The sequence below is a fragment of the Nicotiana tabacum genome, chromosome 10, assembly GCF_000715075.1.
Source record: "Nicotiana tabacum cultivar K326 chromosome 10, ASM71507v2, whole genome shotgun sequence".
NCBI lineage: Eukaryota > Viridiplantae > Streptophyta > Magnoliopsida > Solanales > Solanaceae > Nicotiana > Nicotiana tabacum.
In genome coordinates this window covers 36985319-37000203 of record NC_134089.1, presented here as the reverse complement: position 1 = coordinate 37000203, position 14885 = coordinate 36985319, and the positions used below count along the sequence as shown (strand labels likewise).

Below are 14885 nucleotides of genomic sequence, written 5' to 3'. Positions count from 1 at the left end.
TTTGTGATGGTTATGTAGCTTGTTGCCGTTATATATGAACCTAATTTAAAACTTCTCTGCATTTTTACAGTAAGCAAGAGGTTTAGACAAGAGGGGTTGCTCTGATGGTAAGCAACCTCCACTTCCAACCAAGAGGTTGTGAGTTCGAGTCTCCCCAAGAGCAAGGTGGGAAGTTCTTGGAGGGAAGGATGCCGGGGGTCTATTTGGAAACAGCCTCTCTACTTCAGGATAGGGGTAAGGTCTGCGTACACACTACCCTCCCCAGACCTCACTAAGTGGGATTATACTGGGTTGTTGTTGTTGTTGTTCTGCATTTTTACAGTGAAGTGCATCTTCGTAAAGTAGATAAGAATCAAATACCAATAGTCCAATACTATGTATTCTGCTTCCCAATTTAGACTTCCTATTTTAACAGCATGATTATTAAGGTAAGTATTGAAGTAATATTCTGACGCCAAAGTAGTTCCAGAAAGTTGAAGAAAAAGGAAAAAATTTCTAATACTATATAACTAGGCCTCGGTAAATTTTATAACACAAATTGTCGTACTAAATAGTGTAGAGAATATTTTTTTCATTTATATAAGGACAATACAAACTAAAGAGTAACGCAGTTAATACACAAGCTGCTTTTTTTGCACTCGAAAATTCATACTTTGATGCCGCCTTCGAATTGGAGCCAAAATAACGGGTGAAGTACACAAATAGTCGTTAAAGTGGATGGTTTTGAATTTTTGTCCTCGATTTCCCCGTGGGCAAAACTTTAAATTTAGCAAGTGTTGTTCATCGCTTGTTCCAGAGTAGTACTTTTAATTTTTAACTTTGAAGTTATGCCAGAGGGCAAGCGTGATTCAAAAGTTAAAGATCACCCCAAAAAGTGTCATATTTGTGCAAATTTTTGTAAAATAACTGTCCGGACTTTGGATGATTTATGCAAAAGTGCACGGTTAGCCACTAATAACACATGTATTTACTTTTAAGCCACTGTTTAAAATGTCTTTAGCCTTTAGCCACTGCTTTAATAAACTTTAACTGCCCGGACGAAAATACCCTTCTGCTCATGTCCTTAACTTTTGAACTTAACTTCAGGACTTCTGGACTACATGTCCTTAACTTTTGAACTTGGAACTCTAAGTTCAGGACTTCAGGCCTACATGTCCTTAACTTTTGAACTTAACTTCAGGACTACACGTCCTTAACTTTTGAACTTGGAACTCTAAGTTCAGGACTTCAGGCCTACATGTCCTTAACTTTTGAACTTAACTTCAGGACTACACGTCCTTAACTTTTGAACTTGTAACTGTAAGTTAAAGACTAAGTGTCCTTAACTTTTGAGCTTGTTAGTCTAAGTTCAGGACCTATTGTTCTTAACTTTTGGGCTTCTTAGCCTAAGTTCATGACCAATTCTCCTTAACTTTTGAGCTTGTTAGTCTAAGTTCAGGACTTCAGGACCTATTGTCTTTAACTTTTGAACTTGTAACAGTAAGTTCACGACCTATTGTCCTTAACTTTTGAGCTTGTTAGTCTAAGTTCAGGACTTCAGGACCTATTGTCCTTAACTTTTGAACTTGTAACTGTAAGTTCAGGACCTATTGTCCTTAACTTTTGAGCTTGTTAGTCTAAGTTCAGGACCAAGTGTCATTAACTGTTGAACTTGTAACTCTAAGTTCAGGACCAAGTGTCATTAACTTTTGAATTTGGAACTCGAAGTTCAGGACTAAGTATCCTTAACTTTTGAACTTGTAACTGTAAGTTCAGGATCCATAACGTAGCAGAAAACCAAAAATACGTCACAGAAATCATAAACCGAAATACATCTACCACCATAATTGCATACGATCAAAGATCACGACTAGTTTAATTAGCACACCACTGAAGCTCACAAACCAGAACCAACACAAATTGAAAAGAAGAAAAGAACGACATGAAGAGGACGTGCCAAGAAACGAGAACCTCTGCTGCTAGATCCACAGCTTCTACTGAAAGCAAGGTGGAAACAGAAAGTACTAAAATCTTTGTTGGTGTTCTGACCGAGCAGAGAACTTAAACTATCTTCGTTAGAGGAGAGACGTGCATTACTGGAGTTGTATATCACTAGAGAAGGAAAGAAAGAGATGGTTCCAGTGCAGTCGCCACCGGAAATCCTTCCGTCTCACAGACGGCGGCACGGTTCTTCTCCCTAACACATGAAAGAGATAGAAGAAAGGGCAACACAGTCTTTTCAGACTCCCCCGTTCCAGTTTATATGAACCTATTTTCTTTTTGGTCCGTTCCAAAAAGAATGACCCCTTTCTAAATTTGGAAATAATTTTGCTTAAACGTCCAATTCTACCCTTAATGAGAAGCTTATATAACCACACAAATACTCTAGCCCCTTTTTGACTTGTTTAGAATCACAAATTCCAAAAGTCTTCATTTTTTCTTAAACTTCGTGTCCAATCAAACAGGTTCACATAATTTGGAACGGAGGGAGTATTAATTTTAATAGACTAGTGGCTACTATTGCTAAGCATTAAAAATGTTGGATAAAAAGGAAATACCACTTTAAAAAGTGGCTACCCCACACAATTTTTATTGTCCCTTTTTATAGGCCATTGTTTAGATTTTCCCTATTTTAAAAAGTTGTGCAAATATAATCCTAAAAAATTAGACTTTGCAGACAACGTTAAACTCGAGTCTAACATTTGCTCGTATAATTTTTTTAGTTTAATCATAAAATGTTAGATTGTGGTCTAACGTTAACTTACAAATTTTAGACCGTAACATAAAGTTTTCATAAGATATTCAGTTTGTTCAAAAAGAAACTTTAGACTGTGGTCTAAAAGGTCCAAAAGAATTAAAAAGAGGACCATTTACTAAACAACGATACAAAAAAGGAAAATGGGCAAAAAATCCACCAGACTTCGACATTAAAAGAGGGGATTGTTTGTAAGATGCTATAATATTAAAATACGTAATACAGTTAATACTTCCCCTTTCATCTCAATGGTGGTATTTTGTTGCTTTTAAAGATATTGAATATGCGATGTATGGATTTAGAAAGTAGTCTAGAAAACATAAAAAAAAAAAAACCTCTTCCATGCCATATTATCCTTTTGGTAATCAGATAACCAAATTGGGTGGATTATAGGAAAGTACAGAGATGATTTCAATGCTAAAACAGTCTGCGTATACTAGAAAAGGGGAAGGGTTAATTTATTCCTTAAAATTTTGATATTCTTGAACATAGTCAATCCGCGTTCAAATAAAGGAGGACAGTAGTAGTAGGTTCACGATCAATGTAAAAGTATTCAACTTATGATGAATCATCATAGTAAACATTGTTTGGAATGAAATGGACCAAAACAGCAAAACAACAAACATGGAGAAGCATATAACTAACCACAACAAATTTAGGAATTTGGGATTGAGGTGTAATTGATGAGAAATCTTACTAGCATGAGCTTATGAACAATCATAGTCTGGATTTAGTGCCATTGAGTCTGCCATTGAAGATCCAACTGCGAAACGTTCACAGCGGTCTCACCCTTGGGATCAACAAAGATGTATGGAGAGATTTCAGGGAATTCTATAGGCAATGATCTCCAATGCAGGTTTGGTTCCCACTCTGCCTCTTTGAGAACTTTTAAGATTTCCTTTACTACAAGCTTGCTGCCTTCAGATGACAAATGTATTCCATCCCTTCAGAGCCCAAACCCGACCAACCATGCAAATGAGGAAAAACAAGAAAATTAACCTGAGACGATGATTGACAACAGAATGTGTACCAAAGAAGATCTAATATTTCAAGAAAAGAGGAGATAATGTATCATCCCGTTAGATCCATAATCACAACCACTGGCAAAAATCAAGAAATATATGGTATGCTCGATGAGGATAATTGTTGAGGACTTGAGGTGGTCTATAGATCAGATGAGCAAAAGGAGAGAAAAAGCTGTGCCATATATAAATGCTTTTCTTATCTCCTAGCATTTTCAGGTTTTGCAGAAGATCTAAAAGCAATTTCAGTCGTTACTGAGAAAACATGGTAGCGTTCCGGTTTATTACTATAGGTCTAGCAAAACATAATGATCTATTGCGAATTTGGACTTGAACCAGTTAACTCTTCAAAGTAGGAGACTTGGGGAAGGGGAAGAAAACACACTTTTTAAAGCTGGAAGCCACAGTTTTTTTTGTTACATGTTTAGCATAAGAAAACACAAAAAATGTCATAAATGGATCTCATACAAAAACAACTTACGTAAAGCAAGCAGTCAACCAATCATCCCTTTGCTGAAGAGTCTTCCAAAGATCAATAACCTTCACACCCAGCTCTTGGCATAATTGTATGCAAGCTTCTGAATATTTCCGACAGGAATCATTTGATCGACCAAGACCGTCACTGGTTGTGTGCAGTAATGAGAAGCATGTATTACTATTCTAGCAATATAAATTCAAGAAACCATTAAAAAAACCTCCATGTTTAACATTGATTACCCGAACACTTCAGTGATTTGTGCCTCATTCACAGTAGGTGCACTGAGAAAGATTATCTGAGTCTTCTCAGAGAGGCTCTGGTAGTGCAGCAGATGTATGTTAGCAATACATACCAAATTCAGTATTGTATGGAGAAAAGGGTTGAACGCTGAAGTGCTAACTAGATTTTATAAGAACTTTTAGTTTACATTACAACAACAACAACAACAAACCTAGTGTAATCCCACAAAGTGGGGTCTGGGAGGGGTAGAGTGTACACAGACCTTACCCCTACCTTGTGAAGGTAGAGAAGCTGTTTAATTTTTAGTTTACATTAATTTAATTTTTTATTTTGGTGAAATTCCTACTTGAAAAGTAAGTGCGCCAAATTTACGGTTGCATCCTGATCAATTTGATTGAGTTATTCTAGGATGAATAAAGTGTCACTAAAATAAAAAGCTGAAATGTATATAATCAATTTTGAAACAAAAAAGATTATCTTGCACATGCAGGCATTTGAGAAGAAAAAACAAAAGGATAATCTTCTTGTCTAAGTTAATCCTAACCACATTAGAATATAATCATGAAAGAAGTGCAACTCAATTTTAGAAATGTTACCTTCAGATGAATTGCAATCTTCCTCATGTTCTCTACATATTCAGGAAGAGGAACATGAGCACTCAGGCCACTTGGGTGAGGCTCCATGGAATCGTTCCCTCCGAAATAAACTATGACTAGAGAAGGCTGTACAGCTGCATCCTAAGTTGGGAAACTTCGTGAGGAGGTCGATATGATAAGGACAGAGGACTTGGGATGGAAAGATGGCATTGACCGTCATGCCACAGAAAAAGAAACTGCAATAATTTCCTTGACGTTGCCTGGCAAATGCTACATTGTTTTGGAACATGGATAAAGAACTAGGAAGGACAGCGTGATTCGGCCATTTACCAATTACCTTGGGGAACACTTCATCCAAGACTTGAAGAGCACACCTTGAATTCCAACCGGCATATCCACGCAGCACTATATCTGCCTATTTCAATAGCATAAACAACAACAACAAACCCAGTGTAATCTTCAATAGCATAGAAGATTATTATAAATTGCCAGACTTTTGTACAAACAATTGACAGGAAAATTATGACAAAATCTTGAGCACATACAAAAAGAATAAGCAGGGCATTCACCGAGGCTTACAATTATTACATGCTTGTTAAAACAGATTTCCGTAATAAAACATGTATTTACACCACTTATTCGTCGAAAACAAAAGTGCAACTCAAACTAAACAATTATCATTTCACTTTTTGACACAGGAAAGAAGAAGTACCAATACATTGAAAAGCTTTCATAAGTTAACCATATCCGGGAGCATAAAGTAACAGCATAATGCAAGATGAAATAATCATTTAAAGCAATAAAAGAGGTGAACTTAAGTCCAAACTCAATCAAAGGCTTGCTAGAAATCTTTACCATAACATCATTTAGCACTTAAAATTGAAGCTGTCAACTGACCAATTAATGATCATGATTCAAGGCGCAAAAGAAGCATCATTTAGCTGTTGGAAAACTCGCTACAACAGGATAAACTTTTCAATCAAGTAAACCTACCATGTTCTAAGGAATTGTTAATTAAATGTTTGAAAGATTCTTTTGGGCAATTCATGCCAAACCACTACAATTATCTCCCTTGTTAGAGCTGTTCAAACTCAACCTCTCTTTCTTACTGTTGATATTATTATATGAATTGCACTGATTAAGATTGATTAGGTTTAATGTGATTTATTTTGATTGTTGCAACTATGCGTAGATTAAGATATGTATCGTTTCTAGAATCACACGCTTACCAAAGTCATAATCTATGTAATGAATATATATTCTCAACCAACATTGGTGGAATAATCAAACTTCTCATGTACCATGTATTCTATCTAATTCGTCATTGACCGCTCGAATTGTTCATGGTACTGAAGTAGACAACAAACTTTCCTCTGCGTCTGTTCTACCGCTTCTGTCATATACTACAAGAGCCACTGATAATCTAATGGCCTTTTCAGCTCATCATATAGTCAAAAAAAGGTCTAAACAATATCATCTCCACTGCTTGTTAATGTCAGCAATCTTATTGCTGCTTCACATGAAGACTGGAAAAAGAGATGGCACTATGTATTTTAATGTTTGTATGTCTTCACACAGTTTTTCTCCAAATTTCTGATAACAAAAATTTGTTCACATGCAGAGGCGCGCCTTTGTTTTACTAGGATCAGTTGAACCCAGTAACTTCAAAACAAAGTATAAATATATGCGGAAAACTAGTAAAATCCCAATAAATATGAAGTTTCTTAGATAATGGTACCCCAACAGGGGACTTATAAATATATGCGGAAAACTAGTAAAATCCCAATAAATATGAAATTTCTTAGATAATGGTACCCCAACAGAGGACTACGCCAGTTGCATATAGTCCCCTGTTGGGGTACCATTATCTAAGAAACTTCATATTTATTATGAACATATACTTTCAAAAGCGCAATACATAATGGTAGGAACTAAAGGTTGAACCATTTAAATCTAAATTCTGAATCCGCATCTGTTCAGGGGCACATAGATAAAAATAAAGAAGTTTTTTGCAGCCTTAGCCTTGACATCAATCTTGTGGTATCCTAAGCTTTTTCCAAGCAACAAAAGAAGAATTAGCTTGTACCAAAATTCATGTTCACTCATGCATTGGTACACCGCAGTGTAGTTAGTATTAAAGAAACTGTTATTAGGACCATAAAAAAGAACACGCACTGAAGAAAGAGCAATCTATTCTAAGACCAGTTGAATGCACTTCTGACTCATTCTATTTGAGTATGATAAAAAGTGCAAAAATAAAGTGGTACCCACTACCCACTACCTCAAGATTCACAGCACTAATTACAGAAATCCATGTAATAACATAACACAAACACATACACATATGACCTACCATGAAAATTGAAAATCTACTAAAACATCATAATCTTTGGGTATAAAAACAAAACCCCAGAAGAAAAAAGAGATGTAGAACCCAACGGAAATCACGAAAATGGACAGAAAAGTAGCAATCTTGGAAATGCAAAGGATGAAGAAAGAACCTTGCGAGCATAAAGGTCAGCGAGAATTGCACCCCATCCTTGATAACTATAGCTGAACTGTACTATGGATGACCCAAACAGCACAAACTGTGGACGATTTGTTGGTCCTACCATTTTCTCTTGCTGATGATTCAAGTCTTCGAAAATATAGAGGAAAAACAGGAGACTCCAAAAACGACAATGTCAGATGAATAATATTTTTCTCCGACCCCTTAACTATTTTTTAATACATGGCCTTCAATGAACAATTGTTTACTGCTCCACGCGGCGGCTCTAGCCAAGATATTAAGGTGATGTTTGGTTTGAGTGAGGGATAAAGTACTCTCCTCATAAAATTATGGAAAATTTCAATAAATGGGATCCCTATTTTTTAATTTTATAGCTCATATTTTAATTTACAATCAACTAGTCCAAAAATAATATGCTAAAATTCAATATACAACTCCAATATATATTCTCGAAATTACTATTTAATTTTTAAAAAAATTGCTCAAGCTTTTAAGTTAATTTTTGAATCAGTAACTGTAACTTAAATATTAGTTCATCAAACCAAATCCATTTGGGTGGTGAAAAGTAGATTTTTAACAAGCTTAAATATGTGGGTTTAGATTCCAAATTTGATTTTGTGAGAAATTTGGAGTATGTGTTATTTAGAATTGTTAGAAATAGTATAATGAGGTTGTATATAACATTTGAAGTAATTTAAAAGAGATTTGGACTGGTTTTGAACAAGAATTGCAACTTAAAATCGTGGAAGAAGTTGGTCCATAGACGCTAGTATGAAGGTGTATAATAGTGTATAAGATGTGTTTATACATTCATATACACTATTATACAAGATTATACAAAAAACTGACTTCGTATTCTTCTTTGCGTCTTGTTGAAATTTAACTCAAATCTTGCTCAAATCTACTCTAAATCAATTCAAATTTACATTTTTAACTCCTTTTGATATTTTTCAATCAATTGGAACAACACTCCATCCAAACAACTAACAAACTCAAAAAATCATATTTTTGAAAGCAAAGTTTTGAATGGCCTTCAATGGTGGACTTCTACTCTTCAATTTTCTTACATTGCAACCAGGTGACACAAGGGGAGAATCAGTAATGACGGATGACCCCTTGAAACATATGTAGAAGATGTGAGAAGAAAAAAGAGTGAAAGCAGTGGTTGTGAGAACACACATTTAATTTCATAGCTTTTAGAAGCAATAGTTGTAAGAACACAAAGTTTGAATTTGCTAGTGCTTTCAAAATATATACAATATGAGCTAGATCAGGTAAAATTTAAAAACATAGGACATTTTTGTTATGGTGTGATGTCAAATGTATTTTCTTGTAATTCTTTCTAAATTATTTGCTTACCAATTATGGTGGTATTGGGCCAATTTGTACATACTTCCACTAATTACATTGGTTGCCTTTGAGATGGCAGTTTGGGCGGGCGGGCCAGGGCAGGCAAGCCATAACCCACTAAAATTTGACATGCCATGTCCTGTCCCGTTTAGCCTTTTTCCAAATTTTTGTCCCGCCCTACTAAGTCCTGCCTGCCCTGTTCCGTTTAGATTTTTTTTATATTTTTTCCTCTTTATTTTCTCTTTATTTAAAATTGACGTGCCGGTAAAAGTATTTTATTGACATGAAATAGTTTATTTGTATCAGTTGAATAAAATATAATTTTTATCAAGATTATAATATAGCTTATTAAAGAGTAAATCCCCTTAAATTAATGCTTCAGCCCAAGTAAATAGCTATCTGCTTAAGTCACTTTTGAAATTTTTGTTTCCTTACGTTATTATATTCTTTTTTAAGTTAGTGAACTAATTGGACTGTAAAATTGCACAACTGAACATCACTTTCATTCATTATCTGTTATTTTAAAATACAACATCAATTTATTAAATTTAATGCAATAATAATTGGATGCAGATATTCAAATTTTGAAAATTAGAACTAGTATTTCACTGCTAGGAGCAATTTAATTATATGAATTTTCTTAACAATCTTCCTGGGAAATAGAGCTCTTGTTTAAAGCTGAAGCATGAAGCTTCAAATTTCTAAAACAAGCTATACACTGTTAAGCAATTTCAACCTACGTCGTGCCCTGCCTGTCCTGCCCTAATCCATCAATTTTTTTCAAAAGTTATTTTTTGCGCCGCCCTGCCCTATTTAGATATTTACCTACCCCGCCCCATTAAGAGTTTGCCCTGCCCCGCCCCAAATAACATCCCTATGTTGCCTGTTATATTTGGTCAGTACAAGTGTAGCTAACTTTCATCAGGGGTCCTGAACTTGACAATTTTTATTTAGCCCTTGTTTGATCATAGATTTCGCCAATTTTTTTAAAAAAAATTGGTAAATTCCTGTTTATTTATAAATTTTATTCATATTTTGGCAAATTTTCAAATTCCAAAACCAATTCAAGAGGCCCAAAATATTACCGTTTAATTTTTTAAAAAAAATCAAAAATTGCCCCAAACTTTTATATTTTATAAAAAAGCTCACTTTCTGTTATTATGACTCAACTAATCCATATATACCCAATTTTTCCCCATTAAACTCACGTGGCTTTTCCTTCTCTATAAACATAAGAAAACCTTCGACAATATTGTTGTGCCAATCTGTGGTACCGCAAAGACAAAATTTGAAGGTAATTGCTAAAATCTTCTAATATTTGTATAAATTTTCTTCAGATTTGTTTCGCTTGTTTTGGCATGTTAAGAACTCACACATCCAGAAGATGAAAGTAACAAATATGAGGATGTTGAGGTGGATGTGCAGGCACACTAAGATGGATACGATTAGGAATGAAGATATTCGGGAGAAGGTGGATGTGGCCTCCATGGAGGACAAGATGCATGAAGCAAGACTCAGATGGTTCGGGCACATTCAGAGGAGGAGCATTGATGCACCGGTGAGGAGGTGCGAGTGACTGACTGTGGTGGGCACGGTAAGAGGTAGAGGGCGGCCCAAAAAGTATTGGAGAGAGGTGATCAGGCAGGACATGGCACGACTTAGGATTACTGAGGACATGGCCTTTGACAGGGAATTGTGGAGGTCGTCGAACATTAAGGTTATAGGTTAGGAGGAAGTTGTGAATAATTTCACGACGCACAAGAGTGAGACTAGCCAATTAGGATTTAGTTATAGGATGCTTGTGTTTATGTACTGATGCAGGGCTTTATCTACTGGTTATTGTTGTACTTTCCTTCTATTTTGTATTTCTTATAGTGCTGTTATTTTATTATGATTCTATTGATGATACTAATATATCGTCTCTTGTCTCCTTCTTGAGCCGAGGTTCTCTTGGAAATAGCCTTTCTACCCCTCGGGGTAGGGGTAAGGTCTGCGTACACATTATCCTCTCCAGACCCCACTAGTGGGATTACACTAGGCTGTTATTGTTGTTGTTTCGCTTGTTTTGTATGATTTTTCTTCAAAGTTGTTGGGTATTTTTGGTAGTTTTTAAAACTTATGGGTATAGGTCACATTTATGTTTTTTCCAAAAAAAAAAGTGAAATATATTTTGAAAAATTATGTCCAAATAGATTTTCATCTTCAAACCAAACTCCACCCAAATCAGTTTTTTAAAAATAAATTTGGGAATCTATGGACAAATGCTAGTTTAGTTTCCTTTTAAACTTTACGTGGTCTTTTATACCCCATTGAACTTGGCAATTTTATAATCTCAATCCCTTTGGACGCTGATAATCCATGGGAGCGTGGCACACACGCTGCTATGTGAATTCTTTTTGTCCATATGATATTTTTATCTTTCTAAGTCTACGAACTATTTAAATTATTTTTTTCGTGCCAAAATTTGTTAAAAGAAAAAAATTGAAATAACATTATTTTGACTATAATTTTTTATTTGGCTAAAGATAATGATATTTTAATCGTGTTACTTTTACATATTTGGTTAGAAAAATAAGGAATACACATTTAGAATAAATTATCATTGATATTGGCTAAATAAATATTTTAGCTAAAAATAGTAAAATTTCGGCCAAATATTTGCGAATTTACCCGAAAAAGAAAAATGAATAGTTTAATTAAATAGTCATTGCATGAAAATAATAATAAAAATACACACTATTTTTTCTTTTTGTAGAAAATACACCATTTTGAACTTTATTATTTTTGCTAAATTTTCTTTTTACTTGGCTAAAGTGTCACGCCCTAAAACTATGTGACCGACACTCAGTATTCTCGTCGACCCGAGTGAACCATCCTATAGATTGATACACATCTATATGCTTAATAGGAGGATGCGAAAGGCTCTTCAATTTCAATCATTTTAAGATATACGCAAAACATGAATAATGTCTTTAAGCAAATATTTTCCTTTGAAGGCAAAGTTTCATAAAGATAAAAGAAAATTTCGTCCATGCATGCCATGTAAGTAACCATAGGATTACAACCCAAAACGAATACTATTATTTTCTATGGAATCTCTATGACACGAGCTGGAATAGTCAGCCAAGGCATAACCCGGTGGCTCAAAAGGATATTAATATAATAAAGTCCTCCACAAATACAAGCGTGGAGTCTCACCAAATAACATCAACGGAAAATGTAGAACTGCCCTATCCACGCGGTCTAAGTTGCTTAGGTCCAGTCCCAGAAAATAGAAAATGAAAATGTGGCTGAAAGGCCTAAGCTCCACATGCCTAGTACGAATCATGAACCGTTCCCCCCCAAAAAATATGACGATATTTGAGAAGACGTAAGATCTGCAATAATAATTGATATCAAGAAAGAAGTATTCATATCAATTAACAATTTAAAAAGTACAATAAAATAATATGGTAAAACATATTTCAAAGTCTTCCTTTATCATTGATCTTTGCAAAATCATGTTAGATTTTTCATTTACCGGGAGCACTATACCATCACCGACACGAAAGAAGGTCAACTAGGTTATGTACCTAGCGGAAAGTATTATATACCCTACTTGCTCATGTCGTCTCATCGTTGTGCCGCACGAATCGACTCAGTCATGCTAATAAAGTAGCACAATAGTACCCCTAATGGGAAGTACTCTGTCGTAGTCCCCAACTGTAAGGTAGGTTCTACGCCTACACCGGCACGTGTAGTTTCATGACCTAATGAGGAAAAATGTCCAAGGTCAATCTCGGTGAATTTAAGTAACTCCCAAAACCTTTACATTTATCAATGATGATATTTATAGCCAAATCAACTATTTGAGAATAGCTATATCCAAGATATTTTACAACTCATGTATTTTCATTTCAAAATACTACAAGCGCTATTCCTTATTTATTTAGTTTTTTTCTTTAATTAAGATACAACATTTCAACAAAATAATAATCACATCACTTAAATCTTTTATGAGGAAATAATGGTAAAATCCCAACTCACTCGTCCCCACAAGCTAGGACTCACATTTTGAAACTCAGTTTAATCGTGTTTCGATATGAGTTTGGAGAAAAGTTATGAGGGTAATAAGTTTCAACATACCTCAAATTACTTCCAACCTTATCACAAATGATCCAATAACGCCAATGAGTCACGATCTACATATACGAACTCACATAATTCAAGAACGAATCACAACGATACCTACTAAACCAACTAAGTGTCCAACACTTAAAATCTAATCTTGTAAGTTTAACAAAAATCCTCTTTTGATTATTTGAATGGCAATCCTTGAATTTTAACTCCAACTTATTCATTAAACTTGTTATGGAATCTAGTCATGTCACTATAAACTCAAAATAACATCGTTCAAACAACACCCATCACTATTCATCATTCTTACCAACCAACTTTTCAATTTCAAGACTAGCTTCTAGGGTTTTATGAATAAATGTTTAAATACAAATCTAACTTCATAAATATACCCTACTACGCCCGTGGAATATGGTACATAAGATTGGAATGAAGAAATTACCTCTTTGTCAAACCCTAAAAGTTTCAAGATTTGAGCTTCTTGAAATGTCCTTGAGATTTCTTCAAAAATCTACAAATCCCAGGATGTTGGAGGGTTAAAAGATGTAATAAATGAATCAAATTTATCAAATAAAGACATTTAATTCTTACCTTGAAGATGTATTAATGGTAAATAGTTGCTCCCCATCTCTAATCCCCAAGACCAAGTCAAATATAATATAATCTCTCCCTTTACAAAATGCCTACAAAAACTTCAGCTGTGGATTTTTCGGGTGCTGAGTTGCACGCCTTCAGTGGGTTCTAATTTATTTCATCACTGAAGCAACATTTTGGTCTTCAACTGTAATCATTCTATTTCCCACTTGCTTTTGTCTTTCATAATTACTTCCATTATTTCCTTATCCTTTTTATTTAATTAATTCCATTGTCCCCCACTTGTCTTTTTGTTGGCCAACCACTTTTCCTAGTTTTTTAAATCCTTTCTCGTTTCCATCCGAAGACTAGGATTTTAAATCCTTGTTTTCCTTATTAAATTCCAACTCTTCAAGTTGGTTACATACCATTGAATTCTCAAAGTTTCAGCACATATGAATAGAAACTTGAAATGCTGCAAATGCATTTGATGACCTTGTAACATCCACTAATTCAATGAATAATTATCAATATTGTCCTTAAGCATTCCAATAACTTTGTTCCACTCGAATAAACTTAGATTTAATTACATTGCATTCTCAAGCTCAAAATTAGTAGGAGTTAACTAAAAGAATTTACGGGGCTTTACATAAAGTAAATAAAGTTTCAACTAACTTTTATAGATTTGGATCTGTAAAAAGATAAGAAATGCATAGTTAAAAAATATATTCATGTATCTACAAAAATACAACGGGGATAAAATATGCAATATATATTAAGAAGAAACAACAAGAAATATAATTGGAACAAATAAATTATTATATTTATTTATGTGACAATTAATATTTAAAAAATACCCCGCTTGGAAGCTTTTTTGATTTTATTGTATTCACGCTCTTTGCCACATCAGCATCTAGGGTGGTCAAGACTATCAAATTTCCAAGTTCAGGGGTAGTAAAGACCACGTGAGTTTTAAGGGAGAACTAAACAAAAGCTGCTAAATTTAGGGGGTCCGAACTATTCTGCCTTTTATTAAAGTAAATAAAATTATATTTTTAAAGTCTACCTCGTATAATAACTTTTAATATAACATATCAAAGATCCAATAATAAATAAGTTCTATATTACATTACATGTATATTTCGTGATCAATTCGTCCATCCAAAAGATATTCCACTCTTATGGGATGCTAGTGAACTTGCAAGGTGTGTGCACCTTTGCAATATTAATTGCCATGGAGTTCTTTAATAATAATAGTGATAATATT

At 34.5% G+C, this 14885-nt stretch overlaps 1 protein-coding gene across 1 annotated transcript; it reads right to left on the bottom strand.

Annotated features, from left to right (window-relative positions):
- Positions 1–3168: 3168 nt before the first annotated feature.
- LOC107832554 (GDSL esterase/lipase CPRD49-like) lies at positions 3169–7837 on the bottom strand. Its single transcript, XM_016660417.2, has 6 exons — positions 7572–7837; positions 5408–5485; positions 5071–5211; positions 4474–4550; positions 4238–4378; positions 3169–3678 (listed from the first exon to the last, which is right to left on the bottom strand). The coding sequence occupies exons 1-6, from the start codon at positions 7683–7685 to the stop codon at positions 3465–3467; spliced, it is 765 nt and encodes a 254-aa protein (XP_016515903.1). The 5' UTR covers positions 7686–7837; the 3' UTR covers positions 3169–3464.
- Between the last annotated feature and the right edge of the window lie 7048 nt (positions 7838–14885).